At 45.5% G+C, this 24,708-nt stretch overlaps 1 protein-coding gene across 4 annotated transcripts; it reads right to left on the reverse strand.

The window, feature by feature from the left end:
- Positions 1-883: 883 nt before the first annotated feature.
- Positions 884-16,017, reverse strand: Nfil3 (nuclear factor, interleukin 3 regulated). Of its 4 annotated transcripts, none has more exons than XM_026411906.2 (2): positions 15,960-16,017; positions 884-2,743 (listed from the first exon to the last, which is right to left on the reverse strand). In XM_026411906.2, exon 2 carries the CDS (start codon positions 2,577-2,579, stop codon positions 1,185-1,187), a length of 1,395 nt encoding a protein of 464 aa, XP_026267691.1. In that variant the 5' UTR covers positions 2,580-2,743; positions 15,960-16,017; the 3' UTR covers positions 884-1,184. The 4 variants fall into 4 exon arrangements, with proteins under 4 accessions (XP_026267691.1, XP_026267693.1, XP_026267689.1 ...); XM_026411908.2 differs by lacking the exon at positions 15,960-16,017 and adding an exon at positions 15,397-15,929; XM_026411904.2 differs by lacking the exon at positions 15,960-16,017 and adding an exon at positions 15,295-15,929.
- Between the last annotated feature and the right edge of the window lie 8,691 nt (positions 16,018-24,708).

Here is a 24,708-nt window from a genome sequence, read left to right on the forward strand (position 1 = left end):
CCACCTCACTCCGCCTCAGAAGGACATGTGGAGGTCAGTCACACCATGCGCCACAGGACAGTGGAGCATCTTGGACAAATAATCAGGAATAATTTAGTTGGGAGGATGCTTTTTTCCCTGAAGTTATGTAACTTTTAAACCCATGCCTGAAGATGTAGCGCTATTATTTACAGTTATCACGAATAGATCTTTTATTTGGTGGTGTTGGAGAGTTTTGTATGTGCAAGAAAAAAGCTCTACCACTGAGTTATAGCCTCAGCTCATGACCACATCTTTAAAAAAAAAATCATCATACATACTCGGACTACATATATATGTTGGCCTCTGGTAATTGATGTGTTCTTTGAAATTCCGGAAACCAAAGAAAAATAGTTATAAGCTAAATAACTATTTTTATTCCCTAGACGGTTTCTACACCAGAACTGTTAAGATTTACAACATAAAAATGCTTCCATCCTTATTACCCACTCTTTAAAAGCAGCCTTTCATCTAATAAACGGGGTCAGTGACTCAACTCTCTGCATCCCTGTGTCACACTTGAAAGAGAGATGACTAAAGGCAGATTAATGCCAGACAGCCTGGTTTTTCTACTTTAAAAAAAATCATAGAAAAACTATATTTTAAAGAAAATGATATAACAGTAAATATTAGCAAATTAGTCTCAGAAAAGAAAATTCATGGCTATTTTCTCTCTCTCTTTAGAAGGTTTCTGAAGTTGTTAGAGTCTAGAAAACAAACCATCTGCTCATGTACACTTCGTTTTTCCTTATTCAGAAGGGGAAACTGCCTCGTATCGGTTTAAAAATAAACTTCAATAAGTACTTGGATCACTTAACATTGTTTTTCCATTTTCCATTCAAACCAAGTGCAATGGAACAGAATGTCTGTGTTGTCACCAATCCTTTATTGAAACTGGCAACTTACACGCTTTATAACAGAACAACAAAAATAATGTCCGATATGTACAGCCTGCGTGTGGACTATGTGACTACACACAGGGAAGGGTGAGGACATAACCTCATCTTCATCATAGTTTGTGCACACAAAGACACTCGACAGACGACATGTGCACACGACAGTGAAATGACAACATGGGTCCAGTGAAAACTCAGCATCATACAAAAACGTAGCCATCTTTGGCAAATGACGGCTTCCTCAACGTCCAGTTCTCAGTCAGTAGTGATTTACCCGGAGTCTGAAGCAGAGATGGGTTGTGTGGCTATGAGTCTCTTAAGTGAGACCACCTCTGCAGATAAGTTTGCTATCCCCTGCTTCAAGTACAAATTCTCCGCATCGGAGACTTTGTAGCCACTGTCTTTGATTTCCACCACTCCAGTTTTGAAACCATTCTGAGCTTTGCCACTCAGTTCTTTCGGATGCCAGTGTTCCGATTTGAGGGACCAATCTTGAATGTTTGTCACTTGCACTGAGAAAGGCGTGAGGGAAGAATGTACCAGACTCCGGGGACTAGGCTTTTCAAGTTCAAAATGTCTTTTCGACGACGTCCTGTCGACGGGCGAGGAAAGTTTTTGCGTGGTCTCGAAATCATGATCCAAGGCCTCCACTTTGATCTGCATGGCTTTGGCTTTGATCCGAAGCTTGTGGGGCAAGGCCGAGGAATTCACCTCGGGGACTTTCACCACGGTCGCGTGCCCACGTTTCAGTTCCACTGGAGAATGGATGGGGCCCTTGGGAACCTGCTGCTCGTCCTCCCCGTCGGAGGACTTGCCCACGACACCGTCGTCGGTTTCTGAGGTTCTGGGAGAGTTGCTGGAGGACCTGTTGACTTGCAGGAGAGGTGGAGAGTGTGAGTAGCCAGAGAAAGAGCTGCCCAGGTAGTTCTGGTAGATGGAGGCGGCATAGGAGCCCCGGTCGTCCCTGGGCTCCCTGGCATAGCTGTCGAGCTCCACGGGCTCCTGCTTGATGACGTGGAACTTGTTCTCAGGACTTCTGCAGCTGCCCTGCCCAGGACTCTCCTGCGTGTGCTCCACGGAGGACACCTCGGACACGTCGGACAGAGAGCTCTGCGGGGAGTGCTTAATGACAGAGATGCAGCTGCTGGACACGATGGAGGCTTCGTGCTCGTCCACAAAGGAGCCCACGGTGGCCTTGGAAGTCTGGTAGTCCTGAAAGTACACGGCTGGAGAATTGCTGAGTTTCTGGATCTCCTGGGCATACGCCGTGGAGCTGATTAAACCAAACTTTAATTTCAGGGAAAGCAGTTCTGCTTTCAAAGTGGCGTTTTCTTCTCCCAGCGCAATGAGTTTGTTCTCCAAAACCAGGTCATTCAGCCGGCGCTTCTCCCGGGACCTTTTGGCCGCTTCATTGTTTTTCCGCCTTTTTTCCCAGTACATGGCATCCTTCTTCTCATCGGGAATGAATTCCCGTTTCCTCCGGCAGGCGGAAGACTTGTTTTTCCCCACGCTGCCTTCGTTCAGAAGTAGCTCTTCGCCTGTGGCCAGGTCCTCCGTGGCGGCTTCGGTTAAGGCAGAACTGAGTGCCATCCCTTTGTCCCCGGGGCTGGAGGTATCCAGAGATGCCTGCTCCTTTTTGATGGTCTGCATTTTTCTCAACTGCATCAGAAACAACCTGACCCTATAAATGCAGAGAAGAACAAGTGATTTCCCCAGGATTCTGAACGGCTTTGGGAACTGGCTTCAGATCCATCAATACTCTTGTCCTGCTGTCGGAGATTCACCTGCCAGGCTCCTCTTATTGAACAGAGTAGGGTCTTCCTGGTGATCTGCAATATACAAAAAGACATAGTTATTTATTCGGACAGATCTTCGTTGCCAGTTATGTAGAGGGGACTGTGCTCAGCATTTACGGAATACAGGCATGGCGATTCTTTCCTTGGAAGAGCATGCAATCTTTTTTTTTTTTTTTAATCATTTTTCATTGTAGATGGACATAACATCTTTGTTTATTCTTATGTGGTGATGAGGATCAAACCCAGTGCCTCATACATGCTAGGCAAGTGCTCTACCACTGAGCTAAGTACCCAAATATCTCTACTGTCAAGCCATGAAGGAGCATCTACAGGAGATTAAGTGGTCCAAGAGAATGAGAAACCAAACAAAAATAAATAAAATAAAATAAAACCACCTTTGTCCTGGGAAAAATAGTGGCAAGCTGTGTCTAATAAGGGAGAAACGGTTGGGTGTGGCCGGTGGCGGTGAGCCATTATAGGAAGGAAATTACAGATAGCCTCCAGTTGGTAAGTTTCTAAATAATACTCGCATATTGTGTTGTTTCTGAATAATTTTTGATAACCCTGACACCATTGCTGAACAAACATGGTCACCTCTTCAAAGGAACATTGCTAGGTAAACTCTTTGAAGACCCATGCATAAGTTCTGCAGTCATACTTGGAGGAAAACATAAATGGAATTACTTTTTTTGTACCAGGGATTGAACTCAGGGGCACTTGACCACGGTGCCACATTCCCGGTCCTATTTTGTATTTATTTAGTGACCGGGTCTACTGAGTTGCTTAGTACCTTGTCATTGCTTGAGGCTGGCTTTAAACTTGCGATCCTCCTGCCTCAGCCTCCCAAGCCACTGGGATTACAGGCATGTGCCCCTGCACCCAGCGGAGCTAAATATTTTACTTCCAAAGAAACTAAAATAAAAGCCTCGTTAACAACAGTTATTGTTGATTTTAACCTGCATCTTCATGTAGACAGAAACCTGCCTGTCACATCCCTGACTGCCTGGTGGGCTTAGAGCCCAGTGCATTCCAACAAGTGACTCACCAGACCTGAATGAAAGGGATTCCTGTCCATAAAGCCGTCACTTCAGAACACCTGTGCTCAGGAGATTAGAAACGTCCCTCTTCCTGACTTCCTTCAAATTGATTTATCAAACAATCAAGATCAAAGCCTCCAACATTTTTTTGTGTCCTGAAAATTCTGTTATTGTAGATTTCCGTTACAGAGTAGCTTTGAGACTAAAATGAATAGTCACTGTTCAAAGGGATTTATTATTATTATTTTTTAAAAGTCCAGGGCCCTTTTGAAACTTCCAATTAAACCAAGAGAAGATAGTTGTGGAAAGAACTTCTTTCAATTTTACTAATTAGTTTCAAATAAAATGTAACAACTCAGAAATAGAATCATCCACTAATTTCTTCTCTCTTGGGTGACATATTTATAATATTCATTTGGCCTGACTTTTTTTTTTTTTTTTGAGGTGCCAGGGGTGGAAGACAGGGCCTCTTCACTACACCTGGTAGGTAAGCACTCTACCACTCTACTTCCAGCCCCCACACTTTCTTCGATGTGAGATAATAAATCTGTATTATGTGCCCCAAAGCACTCTTTTCACAGTGGTTTTGGGGCCTATGTTTCCAGACACTGATTCTGTAGTTTTCCAGTTGGTAATACTTTTTGTAAGGCGGATGTGGACAACAACTCTTCTCTTGCTCCACTTGTCTAGCTCCATCCCACCGTATTGCAAAGATGTCGTGTTTTTAGGGCTGGGGTTGTGGCTCAGTGGCACAGCGCTTGCCTTGCATATGTGAGGCACTGGGTTCAATTCTAAGCACCACATAAAAATAAATAAACAAAATAAAGACATTGCACCCATGTATAACTAAATTTTTTTTTTTAAAAAAGATGTAGTGTTTTTGTTTTACATCACTATTTTTTTTCCTTATGCACAGTTTTACAATGACTAGTGAAGTTTAATTTTATCGATGGTAAAAGCCTGCCAGATCCTTTTGTCTTTTCAGTAGCAGCAGAAGGCAGGATGTCATAATTTTAGGATCATAAAGACTCAGGTTTCATGCCATTTTTCTGTCCACTAAACTGAGAAAACACAGTCCAGGAAACTGCTAGTCACAACTTAGAAGTGTGACTGTTAACACTAAGTTTGTTTTTTTGATAATGACACTTTAAAGAGCAACAGTGGCCAGGCCTGTGTCACAGTAGGCAGGGGTCAGGGATGTGGCAGTAATGGAATCTGTCTATGGATCACCTGGTGAAACATGATTTCCCATCATTTCCATTCAGGTTTTGTCTTGGGACGTGGCAACCCATTTTGCACTATGGATTTCTTGCTCAAGTGTGTACGGCCGTGCAGTCAGGTCCTCACCCCCAAAGTGAAATGGGTGGCAAAGCAGAGAGAGAGAAACTCTAGCGAATGAAGCCCAGAGACCTCATCTTATCCCAGGAGCCTTTCAAAGCAGAACTGAATCCTCAGGTTGCCCTTCTTTTAACTTCAAGTTTTTCAACATCACACTGTATCTTGCACACTATTATTCTGGGTATTTTTTTTTTTTTTCCATTTGAGAATTTTTCTCTTCCATGCATTTTTAAAACCTGTCCTTTCTTTTTTTGGTGAGGTTGGGGGGATGTACCCTGGATTGACTCAGGAGTACTGGGCCACAGAGCCCCATCCTCAGACCTATTTTATATTTTCTTCAGAGACAGGGTCTCACTGAGTTGCTTAACATCTCGCTTATTCTGAGGCTGGCTTTGAACTTGTGGTCCTCCTGCCTCAGCCTCCAGAGCCACTAGGATTACAGGCCTGCACCACTGTGACTAGTTCCTTTCCTTAAAAAAAAAAAAAATCACATTTCCTTTCCATTGTCCCACAATTCTTAGTCTTCCTACATGTTCATGACGTCTCTCCACATTGAGTGATGGGGACCCTCTTCAACCTCCTGGCCCCAACTGTGTGCTACTTACAGGAACACGGGGTGTGTCAGGGGCAGGCAGACATCAACATGCTGCACAGAGAGCTGTCATTGAGCTAAGGTAGGCCCTCGTCTTAAAATCTCTTTACCCCTTTCTTCTAGATGTCTAAGTACTGTATGTCCGACTTATCATCTCCACAACTTTGTGGGTCCAGGAAAACCTACCAACAGGCTCATTTCATTTTAATCGTCTTCTTATTTGATTCTTCCCACCTGTCATTATGCATCTGGACATCCTCCCGTCTCTACAACTCAACTGGCAATCACGACCTGCCATTTTAGCATCTTTTCTGTACGTAATATTATGTGTCGAATAATCTTGCCGTGGTGGGAAGAGTGTGTCAGCCCTGTGAGATAACAAAGAGGTGCCGACTGCATACACTGTGCATCTTTCTAGGTGTTTCTCCTTTGTCTAACTAGACTGCGGAGGGCTTCGGGGAGGAAACTGAAATATATTGTATTCCTCTAGCAACAAACTGAAGATACGAGGTACTCGACATTGGATTGATGGTCATCCATTCACCTTACAGAAGAGTTTTATAATCACAAAAGTTTTTGGATGTTTCCTTTCTTTGAGATAAATGCCATTTATCATTTAATATTTTCTGTGTGAATAAGGGAAATTTTTTTTTTAACAGAGATTCTTTTATTCAACACATATGGAGAACCTACTGTGTACTGAGCTACACTGGGCCCATATAAAAGGGAAAGAAAACCAAACCCCCAAAAGCCCAGTCCTTGCTGTCAGAATTGGCAGCGGAACACAAGAGCCTAGCCAGAATCAAGGTGCATGGACAGAGTTCCCACAACAGAGTCTGGGGCAAATGCCCTGTGGACTCTTGTAAGCTGCCTTTTTCTTGTCACAAGGGCAATAATAAAAACAATCATCATAGGTGCTATTTATTGAACACTTACTATGCCCCAGGCACTGGGGGGACTGACCTGCTTTATTTCATTAACCTTCCCAACAACCACTTTCAGAGGAGAAAATTCAAGTTCAAGGAATCACACAGCCTGTTAAACGGCAGAGATCTCAGCCCAGCTCAGCCCTGGCTACAGTTTCTTTGTCAGTAGCCTCTCCCACACTGGCACAGGGCTGCTCCACATCCCTGCAATGCAGTCTCATCCCTACACAGTCCTGGCTGTGTTCCTCCCGCTTCTGAGTCATGCATTCCCAGTCACTAAGTTTCTCGGGGAATTAAGGCACTTTGAGTTGCTGTCTTAACTTCCAGATGTTGTCCTCAACCAACAAAGGTACCTACCCCCTGGAACTATTCCCTGTGTTCCTTGGTGTTGTTTCATATCCTGGTGGTACTTAAAGGAATGGAGAAAACATTTGATCAATTTTCACATCTCTGCTAAATTTAATCTCCAGGATCCTACCTAGGTTAAGATAGAGGAAAAGAAATACAGCTGTGGACATTGTCACCTGTGATTTGTTTTTTTTTTAAAAAAAAAACCCAAACTGTATCCATTTCAACAGAAGAGAACAGAGTCTCTCGAACCCTGGTGTAACTCTCGTGTAGAGGAACCAGATAAATCCCAGGGACTGAGCAAGGAGGCAGAGATTATGCAGCAGCCCAAAGCAGAGATGAACTCTGGACTCTGTTTACATCTCCTAACAAAGAACTTAAGTCAAGTGCAAAAGTGGTTGACGAAGCCTTCTAAAAGCATCAGCATTTACGCTCACCCAACAACTTTATTTCAAATCCCAATATTTTCCTTTATGATTAATTTGACAATTACTTCATCGGTGCGTCATCTTTGCAAATCAACATTTAATGCTGCGGTACATTAGTCACCGCTTATGTTTCTTTTTTTGGTGAATAATTGACACTAAATGCCAATTCTATGATGTTAGCATATTCGGCACCATTAACTTCATTACACCCATTAGATGATAGGACTGTTTCTTAAAACACAAATAAAAAGAGAAATTTAAGAGCAGGAGTCATTACATGCCAGCTGAGACATTTTTCCATACCTCATGTGAGGATGGCATTACTGCCCACTCCTTTTTTTTATGAAACGTCACACAGTTGCTACAAGCAGGAGTTGTATTTCGTAAGCCTGGATTTTTTAAGTTTATTTAAGTCAGATGACCTAAATATTGTTTTTTCATTAAAAGACCTGATCTTGATCTACACAGTTCTCTAAACAAATACAACTTTATGACAATTCTAGACCAATGTTTTCCTTGAGGACTCATTTATATTTATGACAGAAGTGTATCTTTGCTTGTCTCTACCTGATCTTTCCCTGAGATAAGTCTTTACAAGACCAGAAAAGAATAAACATTTTATTTTGAGCATTTAAAATTTTACTAATCATTTAGCCTCAATACCCACTTAAGAGAACATCTTGCTATGTGTCATCTTGTTCAAAGTACATTAATCACTGCCCGTGTTTCTTAACATTAACAAATGTTAAATAACTTAATGTTATTTTCTGAACATTAAGTTTTGTTGCAAATTGCTTCTTTATTTGGATCTTAAAATTCTGTCAATACAAGGTGAAATGCAATGTGATGTGCCTAGTGGTTTGGAAATATTTTCATAGAAATATCTCGTTTTCCTCCTCTACTCTCTGAATGTACTGTTCACTCTCTTGGATGTTTAGATAACAGTAAAGAAAAAAATTGTTTTAGAGATAAACTTAAGTCACATAGACCTGTAAACCACCTTTCCACTAAAAAGGCTGTTGCTAGTTTTTGAGATAAATGCCATTTTCATGAAAAAATAAAATCAATCCATCATTTCACAGGACTTTATACCTGTCCACTAGTAAGACTCGCAAAATGTTAACCTACATTTTCTCAGAGTGGGTAAAATCCAGGATGTGTGCATAAATGAAATGCTTTACGTTCTATGTGTAAGGGGAAAAAATCTAGCATTTTTAGATAAAATAATAAAGGAATTCACATGTACAACTAAGGGATCGTGAGTGATGTAAAAATTCAGAAAAGCTGAAGCTATAAGGGGATTTTCTAATCATGATCATTAAAAATAGAAAGACTTTTTAAATTAAGAAAACTAAACGTTTCCAAAGGGCCAGCTAAAGGCTCACATGAACACTATAGTTCCATCTCTAGTAAGAAGTTAGAAAGAAATGTGTACTTAGTCAAGACAGGGAAAACACACACACACACACACACACTCTCTCTCTCTCTCTCTCTCTCTCTCTCTCTCTCTCTCTCTTCCCCCCCTCTCTGCCAGAATCTATTCTAGCACAGCAACAAATTGACCTACTTTTTTCTATTTGGGTACATCTGTAAATAAATGTGTCAAAACCTGATCTGGGTTTACCATAAAGGAAAATATTTCCAGTTCAACAAAGGACTAATTGAAAATTAGATTTAAACTTATTAACTAGGATGACAACATGGCATTTTATTACAGCATTGATACAATTTAGTCATTGAAATATGAAATAGTGTAACTTGACATTCTTTTTAAGAGGCTACTGTAACCTAATGCACAATGAAATTATTCTGAAAATTGCAGAGCAGAGGACACTGACACATCCAAACAACTTCCCAGCTTGGGAGATAAAGACAGCAGTCATCAGAAGGAGCCGGGGAGACAGGGGGAGGTGGTGGAACAGATGTATTAAAAACAAAAAAATCTATAGAAACTTCAAACTGGGGATGACTATTGTCTCGAAACTTTTGAAAAGATAGTCAATCAGCCTAACAACTAATCTGAAATCTTAAGGGACACCAACAATCACAAAGTAATCGAGTTGAAGGAGATGCTGCATTAGACAAGCACTAAATGAAGTGTAAGGACAAAAATGCTGTGGGGTGTGGGTGGGAGGGGAAGGGGAAAGCAGGGCAGAGAAAGTTCTTGAATACTGCTCAGCGATACTGGAGGATCATCCCAATTCTACCCAGCTAGGCTTTCTAATTCCTTGTTCACTTTCCTAATCAGCAGATGATTGCAAATGTCACTTATTTTACTCTATGCCTTATGAATAGAGGTTTTTTTATGTTTATTTTTAGTGTGTATTTGAAAGCCACTTAAATACAGTTTAAGATCCCTAGAAAGGGAATAAAAGACACCATATCCTGAAAACTATAAGACTTACAGGTATCATTCAATGAAACCGAGTCTTCAAAAAAAAAAACAGATTATTAAGGAATGGCATCCAGTAAATTCCTATTAAACTTTAAAAACGAGATTCTGCTCTTGAATTAAAACCATTTGAACAATTTTTTTTTCTTTTAAACTACAGGAAAGTTGTTTGCAATGAACTGTGAGAGATAATTGGGGGTGATTGTAATAAAAATTCATTTTGAAACTGAAAAACTCTTATGTAATGTCTGTGATCAAAGGTCAATGTCTTTCGACATTCTCTAGGAGTGCGATCTGGACAAAAATCAACTTAAATATAATTTAGAAAAATAACAGGATACCAAACAATGGGCTGATCCTGTGAAATACAGGCATACCTTACAAAAACAAGAAATGAATATTATAGGAAATTTCTATTACATTGTTTCTGTTATATTTGAATTGAATCCCAAGTGTGCTCTCACTCCTCAATACAAATTAAAAATAAACAACTTTTAACAGCATCGATGCCATCTGGATTACAATGGAAATAATGAAGCACGTGTGATTTTCAACTTGGTTAAAAATAAAGTCCAGGCATGATGACTGCACCTTTTCCACCCCATGCTGCAATCACATCTACATCTCGGAACTGACTCTAATGACCACAGCAAGGTCAACTAGAAAAATCCACTCCGGAGTGAGTCAGGCACATTGCTCAACCTGTGTGTGAAAGGGCTCTCACAAAAGGTTTTAATTCTCAGATTGTTGCATCATAGTGATGTTATAATTGCACTTCAGCAAGATAAGCCCTTAGCACAGAAAAGGAAATTGTTACAAAAATTACAGTGATCTTGCACTCACTCTCATTGAAGGAACAGAACAGAAAGGGGGTTGTGACAACCACAGCTTCCCATCTTTTTGAGCTCTGGGCTGCTGATCCGCATCTTTGAGCTTCCATTTCCTCATCTATAAAGTGGGGATGATGACAAGGCCCTCCACACTCTGCCTGACACCTGTAGAGTATTTATAAAATATTACTTCTTAATCTCATTTCTGAAGAATGACCAACATGAAGGCAATGCTGACTACTAACTAGGTCCAGTCCTTTCTGCCCTTCACCAGTCTTAGCGAGGCACTGTCCTGTGTCACAAATATGCAATTTTCTCAGGTTAGTCGAAAGGGCCAAACATGAATAGTCTCACAGGGCTTAATTTTAGTTTTCAACCATGTAGCTCGATACATACATTCCCTTATAGGGGAGATTCTCCAAGGAGGGTCAAAGCAGCCACTGACTATCTCAGACCAGAGTATTAGAAACAGAGATCATGCAGTACCAAGACCACAAGTCACAGAAAGTTCCAGGAAACTGGAAAAAGACAAATTGCTTCTGCAGAAATCAACTCATCTCTCTGCTCCTTCACGCAGACATTAACTTAATGATTTGGGATGTCTTCAGTCCTTCCATCCTGTCAAGAATTCCCTTCAAACTGAAATTAACACAAACATAATGGGCAGTGTTCAAAATAAATCATTAACTGGAACAAAAATGTCTCTCAAGAAATATCTTTACAGATTTAATGACAATATCAATTCTTACTGCACAGAAATCTAGGCAGAGAAAAATGGTGACCTTACGTATATGAATCCTGATTCCTCACAACTGCCTTGCTCCATGGATGTGATTCCCCCAATCTATCCTGAAAGCTGGCAGAATCATAGTAGAGTCAGAATATCACTGGCTAGGCCCGGGAACCAGGGAGCGCATGCGCCTTTTGCACCTCACCAAGGTGGGGTATCTAACTGCAGGTAGCCTGTAGTAAGAGGGAAACTGGCTAGGGACAGAGGTGTCAGATATGGACCCTTAGAAGCCAAGCTTTCAGTCTGTTTTCAACAAAGAGCAAATTGAGTTGATACATTCTCAAAGAACATCTGCTAAGTCTCCATGAATGCACTAAATTACTGCTTGAGCCCAATTTGGAAGTCTTCAAGCCCGAGTGGAGTGCTGTGCAGTTCTTTCACGGCAGCGGAGGGCATTTTGATTTTGTTTTATTTTGAAGTCGGGGCAACCGAGTTCCCTTTGGGCTTTGATCACATAAACTAAAGACTAAAAAAAAAAAAAAAAAAAAAAAAGCATGATTTTAAATAACATAATAAAGCATGAGTTTAAATGGCCATACTCAAGCTGGGGGCCTTCCTTTCCTTTCCTGTCCATACCGGAGTGTCCCCCACCCCCAAGTTCTGTGATTTATTGATATTTGGAGATTTTTCTTTTTCACTTCATAAAAGGAGAAGCACTTGGCTCTGAAATACAATGAAGATTCCTGGAACAAAGGTGTCTGCGGGTTTTAGAACCTCGCGGTGCCAAGGCATAGAGTTAGTTGGCCCCTGAATTTGTCCCATCGGAAGCTCGGGACACCCACACGAGAGCGCTCCGGGTCGCCCGGCTGCCCTCTACTCCAGAAGCCGGGCCCAGAGTCCCTCCAGCTCCAGCTCCGCTCTCCGGCGGCCGGCGGTGAACCCAGAGCGCACCGGCAGCCGTGGGTCCCTCTCGCCCAGGCTCGGCCGCGCCCCCACGCTGCGCCTCTCCCCGAGACCCGCCTCCCACTGGGTGGGCGGCGCAGCGGGGCCTTGGCGCCGCGAGGACCCCCAGCGCCAGAACAAAGGAATGTTGGTGTGTGCGTGGGGGGGGCGGCGGATAAGGCTGAGCGCAGCGCAGGCCACCGAGCAGCCCCTGTCCAACAGCAGCCGTCTGGAGGCGCGTCCGGAGTCCAAGTCTCTGCTCGCCACCACCAGATGCGCCCGAAGCCCCTCGGTTCACAGCTCTGGCTTCCCGCAGACCCCGCGGGCCGCAGGAGGGAGGGGCGCAACCGGGACTGCACGGACGCGCCCCCCGGAGGTGGCGATCGGAAGGTGGCGCCTCGCTGCCCCTACATCCCTGAGGCTCCCACCCGAGCTTGCAAACTAGGTCGGGGTCTGACGCCGGGGGTGGGAGGTTGCCGGGTGGTGGGGGGCTCCAGCTATACTCGCTTCTTGGAAAACGACTGTAATTACTGCACTTTAATTATTTGAACGTTACGCGGGGGGGGGGGGCTGTTCGTATACACACTTGTACCTAAATTCACAAGTAATGACACTAGGTAAGAATCTAGAAAGAAATTCTCTATCTGGGTACTTTCCATATTCATTTATCTTCGCACGCACAAAACTAGGTTATTGAGACAGAAATGCAATCTACTAACCTATCTGTTTCCCATAAATCTCATCTGGTGTGTGCGGGAGGAATAGGATGTGAAATAAATACTTCTGACCTCATTAGCTGTTGTTATTTACCAAAGCCAAGAACAGAAGACGACTCTTGGCCATTCCCTGCTATTCTCAGAGAACAGCAGTTTCCTCAAGTGTCCTTTAAAAAGATAAATGAGAGTCAGCGTACAGCAAATCACTGGGCGCTGCGAAATGCCTTCCTAAAAATACAATCTTATCAAAGGTCTCCGAAGGCGTGGAGTTAAAACTACAGCAAATGGCCTTGAACTTGTATTTGCACACAGCCCTGGAGAAAACACCAGAAATAGCACTGAGGCCACAATTGTTAAAATGTGATAGGGCTAAATTTAGAAGAACGAGCATTTCATTTAGGGCAAAAGAGACACATTTGGCAGCATGAGCTAACCCAACGCTTAGCCGGTTGTCTACTTTCCTGTTTAAAATATCCCTTAATAAAACCTGTTATGGTGACATTCTTAAAGGCTGAGATTGTCCTACTTTCTTTGTAGCAAGATTATAAAATCACGTAATTAGCTCCCTCTTTCTATGCTCACTGCCAGCAAATTCGGCAGTTACATAATGCAACATTTCCAGGAAACTATTATGTGATCTGTCTTGTAGTGTCTGAAAAAGCAATGACAATAAGGTGGAAAAAAAGGGCTGATCGAATGGAATGCATTACAATTAGGAAGGTGGGGAGGTAAACGTCACAATGGTTCGTCCCAGATTTAAAAATAACAGTTCTGAACATTTAAGGAGCAAACACCTCCCCCTCCCGTAGTACCCAAGATCAGCATTCCTCCCCAGGAATTTTTCTTTTTATGTTTTGGAGGGTCGTTTTAAAACACGTTTATTTGGGATATCAGAGAGATGTAAATAACGATCTAATACCCAAAGCTGCTCTAAAATTACCAGATCATTGCACACATACGCGCCTATTCCCCCATCAGCCCGTAATCCGTGCCAACATTTCACCGTGGGCAGATTATGCAATGTAAGAAAGGACAAATCCCACAACCTTCCCGAGGGCTTGTAAAACACGCTGACGACAAACAGGGTGGGAAACGTCGGTGCCCGTACAGCGCCTGACACACACAGACGCCGCGCAGGCATTCTCCGAATGCCGTCACCTTTCGCGCGAGCCACCCTCTTTCGCCACCAGCAAATCAAGATTATACCCCCATGACTCGAACCTCTCCTACCACCCCCCACTCCCCGCGCCGCCAGCCCCGGAGAAGGGACGAGAAAGGAAAGAGCATCTTCCCGCTCCGAGAGAGCTCAGCCTCTGCCCAGCCTCCCTGGCGCTCTTCTCCACCAAAACATCAATTTTCCTGAAATCAGGAGACATTATGCAATAGCAGCGGGGGGGAGAGCGCCAACCAGCCCGGACGACGTGCCGGCGCGAGGGCGCTGCAATCAAAGCAGCCACCTTAAGGTGGCGAGTCCCATCCTGACCAGGCAGCAAAAGTTTATGTCACGAAGGCGCCGCGCACACTCGCCGCCTCCGGCGAGCCCCGCGCACCCCCGGCCGGCACCCCTCGCCCAGTGCCCGCCGGCCGCGCGCTCGGGGAGCGGGCTGCGGCCCCCGGCCGGCGGTGGGCGGAGCACTTACCGTGTTTCTGCGCCCGGAGCCCGAGCAGCGCAGAGAAAGAAAGGGGCGGCCCGGAGTCTGGCCGGCGGCGCGGAGGCTCGGGCCGGGCCGGGCCGGGCCTGCGGGGCCGCGGCGGGCAGCGGCGAGGGCGCGGCGCGGGAGGCGGCAGGCGGGCGCGCCGGGTCCGCGGGCGCCGTGGCCGCGCCGAGAGATGTGTGTTAGTAGGTCAGTTCCGAGCGCGGCGCTGCGTCGCCGCCCGCCAGCCCGCCGTGACGGGCGGCCCCGGCCCCAATCGCCGCGCCCGCGCCCGCCCCCGGCCCGCCGCCAATGGCCGCAGCCGGCGGGGGCGGGCTCTCCGCGGCCCCGCCCCGCCCCGCCCCCCGCCCCACTCCCCCGGGGTGGCGGCGCCACGGCCAGTCCGCGTCTCTCCCTGGCTGCGGCCACCGCCGCCGCCCGAGCCTCCGCCGGGACCCGCGGCCCGCGGGAGGGTGGCGCCACGGCCGGCCCCGCGGAACCGACCGGGGCGCGGCTGGGGAGGGGGAGCCGGGACCCCCACCCTCGCCGGGCCCGGTGCCCCGGGCCTCTCCGCCTTCCCCGTCGCCGCCGCGGCTCCGTGCGACCCGCGACCCTCGCTCCCCAGCCCAGGCGCTTTTTGTCTGCCCGCCAGCCGCCGCCAGCCGAGCTACCTGTGGCAGGCAGAGCGCCGGCCCGGGCGCGGGCTGCGGCGACCGGGCGTGGCCGGGACCTCGGCCTCCGTCCTCCACACGCTCCCGAGAGGACCCCGGCACCTGGGGTGGCGGCGGGAGGGACAGTCGGGGGTGGCGGCTGGCGAGCGGCGGGGACGGGGTCGGGACGGCCGGTGGGCGCTGCGCCGTGCCGCGCGGCGAAGGCCACGGTGGAAATGCCCCGGCGCTTCTCCCGAGAGCCGCGACGGCCTGGAGCGGGGAGGAAAGCTCAGCGCGTAAACACCGCCCCCTGCACAATTAGGGCGAAGATGACGGCCGCAAAGTTGTTGCGTAACAGGACCGGGAAACCAGGCGCGTCCAGGTCCATCTGGCCCGGGGCCACGTGGAGAGGTGGCCGCCGCTTCCCCCGGAGCAGGTGGGGGCCCCCCCGCTGTCCGGGTGGGCCGGGCTGGGTCGCCCACCGGCCTTGGGTGCTGAGGCTGGAGAGGACCGAACCGTGCCGGGTCTCTTCTGGCGATCTTGAATTCGTCGCTCTTTAGTGTCATTTCTGTCCCCAATAGAATGCGCTCGTCTTCTTCCCTGAAATTCCCGTGCTACGCAGGAGACGTAAAGAAATGGGAGAAAGGGCACCCGGCCGAGGTTGTAAAAGCACGTGGCATACACACCCTGCGTTTCCAGATAAATAAATGGAGGGGCTTTGCGGGCCTCGGCGAAGGGAGCCATATTCCTGACAGTGACGCACAGGCTAGCCCAAATAGGGAATGTGGCAGGTGGCGAGGACCTCCTCCCTCTCTGCTTGGACTACGTGGGAGTTGGGCTGAATTTCCATTTCTTTTTTCCTCTCCCATGTTTAAAAAAGCAAACACCCAAGTAAAGAATGGAGTGAACACAGGTACACCATCATGAGTGTCCACCATCAAAGAAAATACACTCGGTTAGAGTGAGTCTTTTCCACCTTACTCATTCTCCCACAGATACTCTCGTAAGCACCCAGGGTAATGTTTTAAAGATATTGGTCACCTCTCAGGTAGGTTTTTAGAAAGCCTTGCAGGATAATGCTGTGGTTCAGAATGCTGTCGAACTGTTGTTCATAATTCATCCGGTAAAGAAGTCCAGTTTTGCCAATAAACGGCTCTGACAACTTGGAGGCGTGAGGTGGGCTTTCACATCTCCAGCCCTCTACCCCCTTCCTAGATGCAGAACAATTCAAGAACCACCTCCCTTCTAGTTCACATGTATTCCGAAAAATTGATTATCTTGAAAACAAATTCTGATTTTGGTTTATCATCTCCACTTTTCTCCCATTTACTGATAGTTTTCTTTTCTCCAAGCCCTCAAAATGCCTGTTTATGGCTTTGAAGAAACCTCAGATGAGATCAAAACCTTATCGGTAAATCAGCTACCTTTTCAAGGTCAGAAATCAGCTACTTCCTAGTAAATGAGAGTTGCTGTACATGACATTCCCTCCTCCTACCAGATGTCATACACATTTTGAATAATGTCATAGGATTCCAAAGCTGGTGTAGAATGGGCAGATGTCTACATAGAAAGATGAGTGGATTTTCAAGATGGGTAAATAAGGAGCCTGGAGTCACTCCATGCAGTGAGAGCCAAGGAATGCTTTGACCCTAGATACTTGTTCTTTATTCTGAATTTTGAAACCTGATGCCCCTCCAATCTCCTGGAGAATTTTAGATTGTGCCTACGTGATATATGTGTTTTACTGTTTACGACCATCTAACTTGGAGATCAGAGGAAGCATAAGATGTCTATGATACCAGCTTAGAAAATAACTCTTGAGCTCCTCCTGGTGATTAGGAAACTGCTAAACCTATGAGGAAGGAGCTGTCCCCAGGACCCAAGTGTTGGCATGTCTCATGCTGTGTCCTAGAGCAAACAGACAGGTGTTCACTGCTTAACCAGAGTGAATGGAGCATAGGAGCTAAGAGGCTTGAAACAAATTAACCAGGGTGGGGAGGCTTTGCGGAGGACATAATGTCTGCCTCATTGTGCAGCAGGACTGTGTGACTACACTGTCGGGAAGAAGAGGAAGGAGTTCTGGTTCAAGTATCATGTCAAAACTAACTTACTTAGTTTCTTTCTTTCTTTTTCCCTCCCTCCCTTCTTTCCTTCCTCCTTTCTTTTTTCCCAGTGCTGGGGATTGAACCCAGGTCCTCTTGCATGTTAGGCAAGTGCTCTACCACTGACCTATACCCTGTCCAAAAGTCAAGAGGTTTTTTTTTTTTTTTTTTTTTTTGACTTTGGGTGGCCTGTCCCTCTCAATGCTGAGTTGGGGGTGGGCGCTAGGGAGGTGGTGGCTAGGACAGCAATGAGAGCTACTAGCAGAAAACAATCACACTTAAATGCATTTTCTTACCCTACCAATATGCTCTCCGATTAAGCAGATTTGAAAGCTATAACTTGAGATCAAAATAACCCAGACTGACTTCTCCTTACTAAGATGGGAAGACCCCAGCAGGACGTTTCAAGCTGAAGATCCTAAGAAGCCATTCACATCCAGAGGCTTTTACACGGGACCTTGGCGGGCAGAGCTGGCTGCAAAGTGGGCTTCTAAGGAGAATTCAGGAAGCGAGCTGCATGTGGATTGAGACACAAACAGAAAAAAATCATGCCCCACTAGGGAGACACTGGCTTTATTGCTTATGCTGGAAAATAGTTCCAGGGGCTCACAGCTCCAATTTTTCAGAAGAAAGTTGACATTTTAAATTTTTGTAAAATATCCTGATTTTCAATGTTGAAAAAAAAATCATTTAAAAAAAAATAATGTCTATGGGGCTTACCCAGAATCATCTGGAAGATGGAGCCATCTTGCAGAGGTGTCAGGAAGGGGAGGGCTGAGGGCTGAAAAGCAGACTCCCTATCAGGCAAGTCAAATCTGGCAGCTTCACCTTATCTGCTTTGTCTATTGGGCTTCTGGATTTCTTTGTAGAAAAGTTTTCATAGCCCAGAAACTTTCAGCCACTGCTTCTCTGGTCTGCTGTCTCCCAGCCAGCTGAGTCCTGTTTACCAGGACCACCTTCTTTCCGCTCTACGATGTTTCCTGACATCTCACATCCTTTTGTTAAACTTCATGAACAGAAGTTCAGGCCATTTCTAGGAATCCATACATTATCATTTTATTTATTTTATTTTATTTTATTTTTATTTTTTTTCAAGTTGGGGCTCAACAGTATGAGCTAGGGGTGCCCCCCCATCATTTTGCGATTTATGCTAGTATCTTGGCTTTGACCTAATGAATCATTGACTGTTTCTGCAGAAGCTTCCTGGAATGGTCTTTCTTTCCCTCATGTACTTTCTTTTATTTCTATAGTCCATGCCATTTCTAATCATTTACCTCCTCCTCTTTCTCTTCCTCTTTGACTTTTCTTTTTATACTTCTACTTCTGGTGACCTTTATTCTTTTGTGTGTGTGTGTGTGTGTGTTTCCCCTCTTGCTTTACTTAATGCATTCTTAGTTTTAACTCTGGCCTTTCTGCAATCCTTCAAATTCTTAGTACTCCTTTGCATACCTTTATTCTACCAAATGTCGACTTTCTCTTGCTCCATACCTATCCCAGAGTTTTAGGAATTTCTACTCTCTCTTTCAGCCTTTGCTCCTCGCCCCCTGACTTCTGCCATATGGTTCTACTAGCAATAGTTCCATTAGCATGCTTGGCCTTAGTCTTCAAAAACTATTTAGTGTGTGTGTTGGGGGTGGGGGGTTGGAATTGAGTAATAGAAGAGGGTCAAATAAGAGTCCCTATAGAAGTGTGGAAGTGATGGCTTTAAAGCAGGGGAAGCCAAAATGTTTCCTATTAAACAGCTCTTGCTCAAGCTAAGAAAGAAATTAGATCTCTGCACTGACTACATGATTTCCCCAGACAAAAGCAGCTGATGGATTGAATACATTTCAAAGCATTTCCAAGAGACCCAGGGAAAGACCAGAAAGGGGTGATTCTACAAAGAAGAATAAATGTTGCAAGGACCCTATTACAAAAACTGAAACACGTTTTCAAATCCAGCCACCACAGATGGCACGTATTTCAGTAATCATTTTTATTCATGCAGATGAAATGGTAAATGTGAGCATGTGAGCAAGGGTGCCAAAATAAAGGAGACTCAAAAAAAAAAAAAAAAAAAGAAAAGAAAAGAAAAGAAAAGGGCGGACAGGAAACAGAGGAAATACACTGAAAATGGTCAAGAATTTAGAAGCGGCTAATTGCGTCCACTGCAAAACCTCAGGGATGGAGCAACCATTGTGGCAGCAGTTTGCCGGCCACTGGGGCACAGCCAGCAGGGTTACAAGTATGTGAAATATAAAATTGTGAAATGTGTTCTAACAAAAGTCATTTTACTAAGAATAAGAGATGACACATCCCCGTTGCAATGCCGCTCACATCGATGAGGTGTAAAGCTTATCTAAACGTTTCTGCGAAGTCATGCTCAGGGTGGTTTACTGGAAAGGGCCCCAGCTGCCATTCAGAGGCCTGGATTCCAGTACATTCTGTCCCCCAGACCCGCCGAGGGGAGCACTTCATGTCACTGCGTGTCTCTTTCTTCATCTGCGACCTGGCGGAGTTGAAGCAGAGGTTCTGGCAACTGTTCTCGTGTCACAGGAATGATCCTCAGTAGGAGCCACGGGCACTGAGTGCAGAAAGAGAAACCGGCACGTGTGGCATCTGCAGAGAAACTGCTTCAGGCGGACGCTGGCTCATTCATGACCTACTCGCTGCCTGATGGTAACATGCACGGGAGGAAATTGCATTGCTGGATTGCACACCGACACTCACAGGGACAAAATTGTCTTCTGTAGGTGTAGGTACTGGTGCTGTTTGTTTTAGCAAGAGATTAAAATGAGTACTGTGTTTGGTAAATACATGAAGCAGCCCGGAAATTGGGTGCTTGACCACATTTCTGGTCTTCTGAGAAACTTGCAGTTGAGCAGGCTCTTAGCAACTCATCAGATGTGCTCATGATTTCAGCTGCTCTTGTGTGATGATGCCCCAAGGCAGGGCACAGGAGTTTGTGGAGGATGCTGTGAGTCTGTGGATCATCAGAATAGCAAAAAAGAGGCTTCCTGGCTGTCACCAAGAGGTATGAGCAGCAGAGCCCAGGGGCGCACCGAGAGAAGGAAGCCTGTGTCTATTCTCAGCCCCTGGCTCACCAGCCGGGTGGCCAGAGTAGGCCACTTGTCTCTACCGCTTTCTGCCTCCATTCCCATTTTGGTAATCATTGATGACAGTGTCAATCTCATATTCTGAAGATAAAAATTAGTATTTCAAAACTGCTTAGGAAAGTGCTTGATACGTGAAGAGTGGCGTGTATGAGTTATTACTATTATTCCAATAAAAAATCAGCCTGCATCAGGGAAATGGTGCCATCAATCAAGAGTGTTATGTGCACATGTTGGGGTTTGGGTGTGTCCATTGAATTGGATATGGACAGTGAGTTCCCCTTACCCTGCTAGTCCTTATCCATTCAATTCAGACAGTGAGTGCTTACATTTATAAGTCCGCCTCCCAGAGGTGGATGGGCATTGGAGTTCATTAATTTTTCCACTGACAGCTTACCTACAATGTGCCAGGCATCCCTCAAAAAGTTGAGCAAGGTCTCATAGCCTTCTCTAGACTATGAGTTTGTCCATTCATCTATTCAGTTAATATACATTTGCTGACTGCTTCCCAGGCGCCAGAGACAGCCGTGTCCTAAGCGGCCGATTGGGGGGTAAGGATGTTGGATTTATAACATCATAGAAATCATCTCACATGTGATAACTGTCATCAGAAGAACAGACTGTTTGCCAAGAGGTGTGCACAGGAGAGGAGATTCTCCTCATCCCATGGCAGGGGGCAGAAGCACTTCCTGAGACAGCAGGAATTTGACCCCAGGTTTTAAAGATGGGTGAGCAGTGCACAGAGAGGAACTACCATGGAGTGGGTCATTGCCAGGCAAAGGCCAGGAGCTGGACACCCACCCAGTGACCTGACTGGTGACCAAGGGAATCTCGGGGAGCCAGGAGGTCTGGCAGTGAGCTTGATGAGAGACTCACCTATGTGGATTGGGTGGGAGGAATGCAGGCTAGGAAGGTAGAACAGACCCAGGCCTGGGGGACAGCAAGGGGCCAAACCAACAGGACGTGTGCATTTCTCAGGAATATGGGAATAGAGCTGATTCTGAGGACATTTTCTACAAAAAAAAAAAAAAAAAAGACATTGTTTTAAACAGTTTTCTTTTTTCATATGAAATGTCATCCACACAGTAAGAATCAATGTGGGGAAGTGGTTCAAAGCCCAGACTTCAGAAGCAGTACCCCTGGGCAAGTGATATAAATACCTAGGAATGATCAGGGTAACAGAGTGATATTTGCATTTCAATGTTTATAGCAGCACAATTTGCAATAGCCAAATTATGAAGCTAGTGTAGATGTCCATCAACAGATGACAGATAAAGAAAATGTGGTCTATATACACAATGGAGTTCTACTTAGCCATAAAGAAGAATGAAAATGTGGCATATATACACAATGGAATATTACTCAGCAATAAAAGAGAATAAAATCATGGCATTTGCAGGTAAATGGATGGTGTTGGAGAAGATAATGCTAAGTGAAGTTGACCATTCCCCCCCCCCCCCAAAAAAAAAAAAACAAATGCCGAATGTTTTCTCTGATATAAGGAGGCTGATTCATAGTGGGGTAGGGAGCAGGAGGAATAGCTGAACTCTAGATAGGGCAGAGGCGTGGGAGGGAAAGTGAGGAGGCAGGGGGTTATAAATGATGGTGGAATATGACGGACATCATTATCCAGAGTACATGTATGAAGACACGAATTGGTGTGAACATACTTTATATACAGAGATATGAAAAATTGTGCTGTATATGTGTAATAAGGATTGTAATGCATCCCACTGTCGTTTATTTTTAAAAAATCGATTAAAAATTAAAAAAAGAAGGATGAAATAATGTCACTTTCTGGTAAATGAATGGAATTGAAGAATGTCATTCGAGGTGAAATTAAGACAGAATCAGAACGTCAAGGGCTGGATGCTTTTTTTCCTCATATGCAGAAACTAGACAGAAAGAAAGAAATGAAAAACAAAAGGGATCTCACAAAAACAGAAGGGGGATTGGTGGCAAGGAAGAAGGGGATTAAGTGGGGGCAGGAAGGGAAGGAAAGGGGAAGAAATGGAGGGAATGACTGACCAAACTTTGCTGCATGAATGTATGAATAGACCACCATGAATCCCACTTTCACGCATGATTATAATGCATATATGATAAAAATATATAAAACAAAAATGTATAAAAAATACATGTAAATAAACAGAAGGGAGACGAAGGAGTAAAGGAGGGGCAGAGGGGAGGTAAGAGGAGAGGGAAAGGGGAGGTACAGGAGAAGGGATTGAAGCAAGTCGTTTACATAAATGACATGTCATCATGAACCCCACCAATAAAACATAAAACAGAAGCGGAAAAGTAACAGCAAGTACTGGGAATGTACCACCACGTGCACACACATAGGGGGTTACACAGAGGAAGGTGTTTTGTCCTTGTGCCATTTCGAGAAGAAGCCACAGGTACAAGAAAAGCAGAGATGCAAGCTCAGCGATTCACTGCAATAGTTTTTTTTTTAAGTATTTTTTTTTTTTTTTGAGAGAGAGAGAGACAGAGAGGATTTTAATATTTATTTTTTAGTTTTCGGCGGACACAACATCTTTGTTTGTATGTGGTGCTGAGGATCGAACCGGGCCACACGCATGCCAGGCGAGCGCGCTACTGCTTGAGCCACATCCCCAGCCCCCTGCTGTGCTTTTCTGACCGGCTGTTTTCATCCTCCAGGGAGGAGAAGCCCAGCTCAAGACAGTAAGGTATGCACCTGAACTCCAGGGATTGACCAAACCTGAGGCCAACACGACTTTGGAATGTCCTACTCCAGACATCCTTTTGCTCCTGCTCCTTGGCTGTCCAAGGTGATTCCTCGTTCAAGTCTGCTGCTGCTCAATGACCCATGCCACGGAGCACTTTTCGTTGGATGCATGAGAAAAGAGCCCCTCCCCTGGGTCCAAGAACCAGCACGTCCCCCTCCTTGATTCTGACTTCCTTGGCCTGAGCAGTCCCAGGCCTCAGCGGCGTGCTACCTGGACTCCATGTTGAGATAAAGAGCCCTTACCCCCCCCCCCCCCCACCACCACCAGTCCAGTCCTCCTGGGTTGTGGCTGGCATCACCCGGTCTTCCTGGTGCACCATGTTGGAATCAATCCAACAGGGCACCTCCCATCACGGAGGCAGGCAGACAAATGCAGAGAGGGCTGGGGACCCGGCTTTCTCAGAGAACACTGAGGGACAGGTAACAACCCCCAAGCGCAGGCCGTTGACAGGCCACTGGTGGAAGAGTTCTGAACAGGAAGAGGAGCCAGCAGAAAGAGGCCTCTGTCCGTGACCTTGGATTGGACCCTGGCCCACTTCACTGAGCCCTGGCCTGTCCTGGGAAGCTCTGCTCAGCCCGGGGCACACCACCTTGCCCTGGCATTTATTCTCTCTCTTTCTCTGCCTCCCTTTCCCTTCCCCTCACTCCTGCAGGCCTAGGTGGTAGCTCCCTAGAGTGTCCACAGCAGAGGTTTGACTCTGACTATGGTATCTGGGAAACCCAGGCTCAGTCCATTTCTCTCTCTCTTCTGGAAACTGTAGATGCCCAGTGCAGCACTCTTCTCCCGAATAAGTGTCCTGATACCAGGTCCCTCAGGAAAGGCCGCAAGCAGAGCAGGACAACGCTCCCAGTCTTGCAGACAACTTCGGGTCCATTTTTCTTGTCAGAAAACTGCTTCTGACGTAGGAGAAGCGGGATATTCCAGCAGCGTGGCTTCGTTTCTTGTCCGTTCTAAATTCTGCTGGAAAGAGGCACAGCGGAAATGTTCTAGTGGGGACAGGTCAGGGACATCTTTTCTCGTACTCTTTTTGGGGTATGATCTGCATTGTGGCTAACTTTTCTGGAAAGTAGTCAGAAGCATAGATATTTTGTTGTGATAAAAGGAAAATACGGAACATGCAGACTAGAAAATAAAAGCTTATTGTTGTTAGTTTAAAAACACTTACTTTTACTATTATTTGGAGAGTATTCTTTTTTGGTATAAATCCAACAGTGAAACCATAAAGATCTTCATGTTGGAAAACAAAGAGGAAACCTGTAATGACTGAATATCATTTTTAGTTTGTAGCCTGTAATAGAGTGAGATAGGAAAAAAAAAAAGATTAATAAATAAAAGCATGCGTACTGCCTCATTACCACGTGATTGTGGGAAAGTTGTTAATAGTCTTCTTCTGGACATTTTGGATAGTATTGTACCTCCTGTTTTCCTCTCTTTCTATCTTAAAGGTGGATGTGACACTAGACCCTTAGCACCCAGGGGACCAGGAGA

This window comes from Urocitellus parryii, chromosome 13 (genome assembly GCF_045843805.1).
Source record: "Urocitellus parryii isolate mUroPar1 chromosome 13, mUroPar1.hap1, whole genome shotgun sequence".
Taxonomy (NCBI): Eukaryota; Metazoa; Chordata; class Mammalia; order Rodentia; family Sciuridae; genus Urocitellus; species Urocitellus parryii.

Excerpts from the sequence above, each read along its gene's own strand:
- Nfil3 (XM_026411906.2), bottom strand. The coding sequence starts at position 2,579 with ATGCAGTTGAGAAAAATGCAGACCATCAAAAAGGAGCAGGCATCTCTG.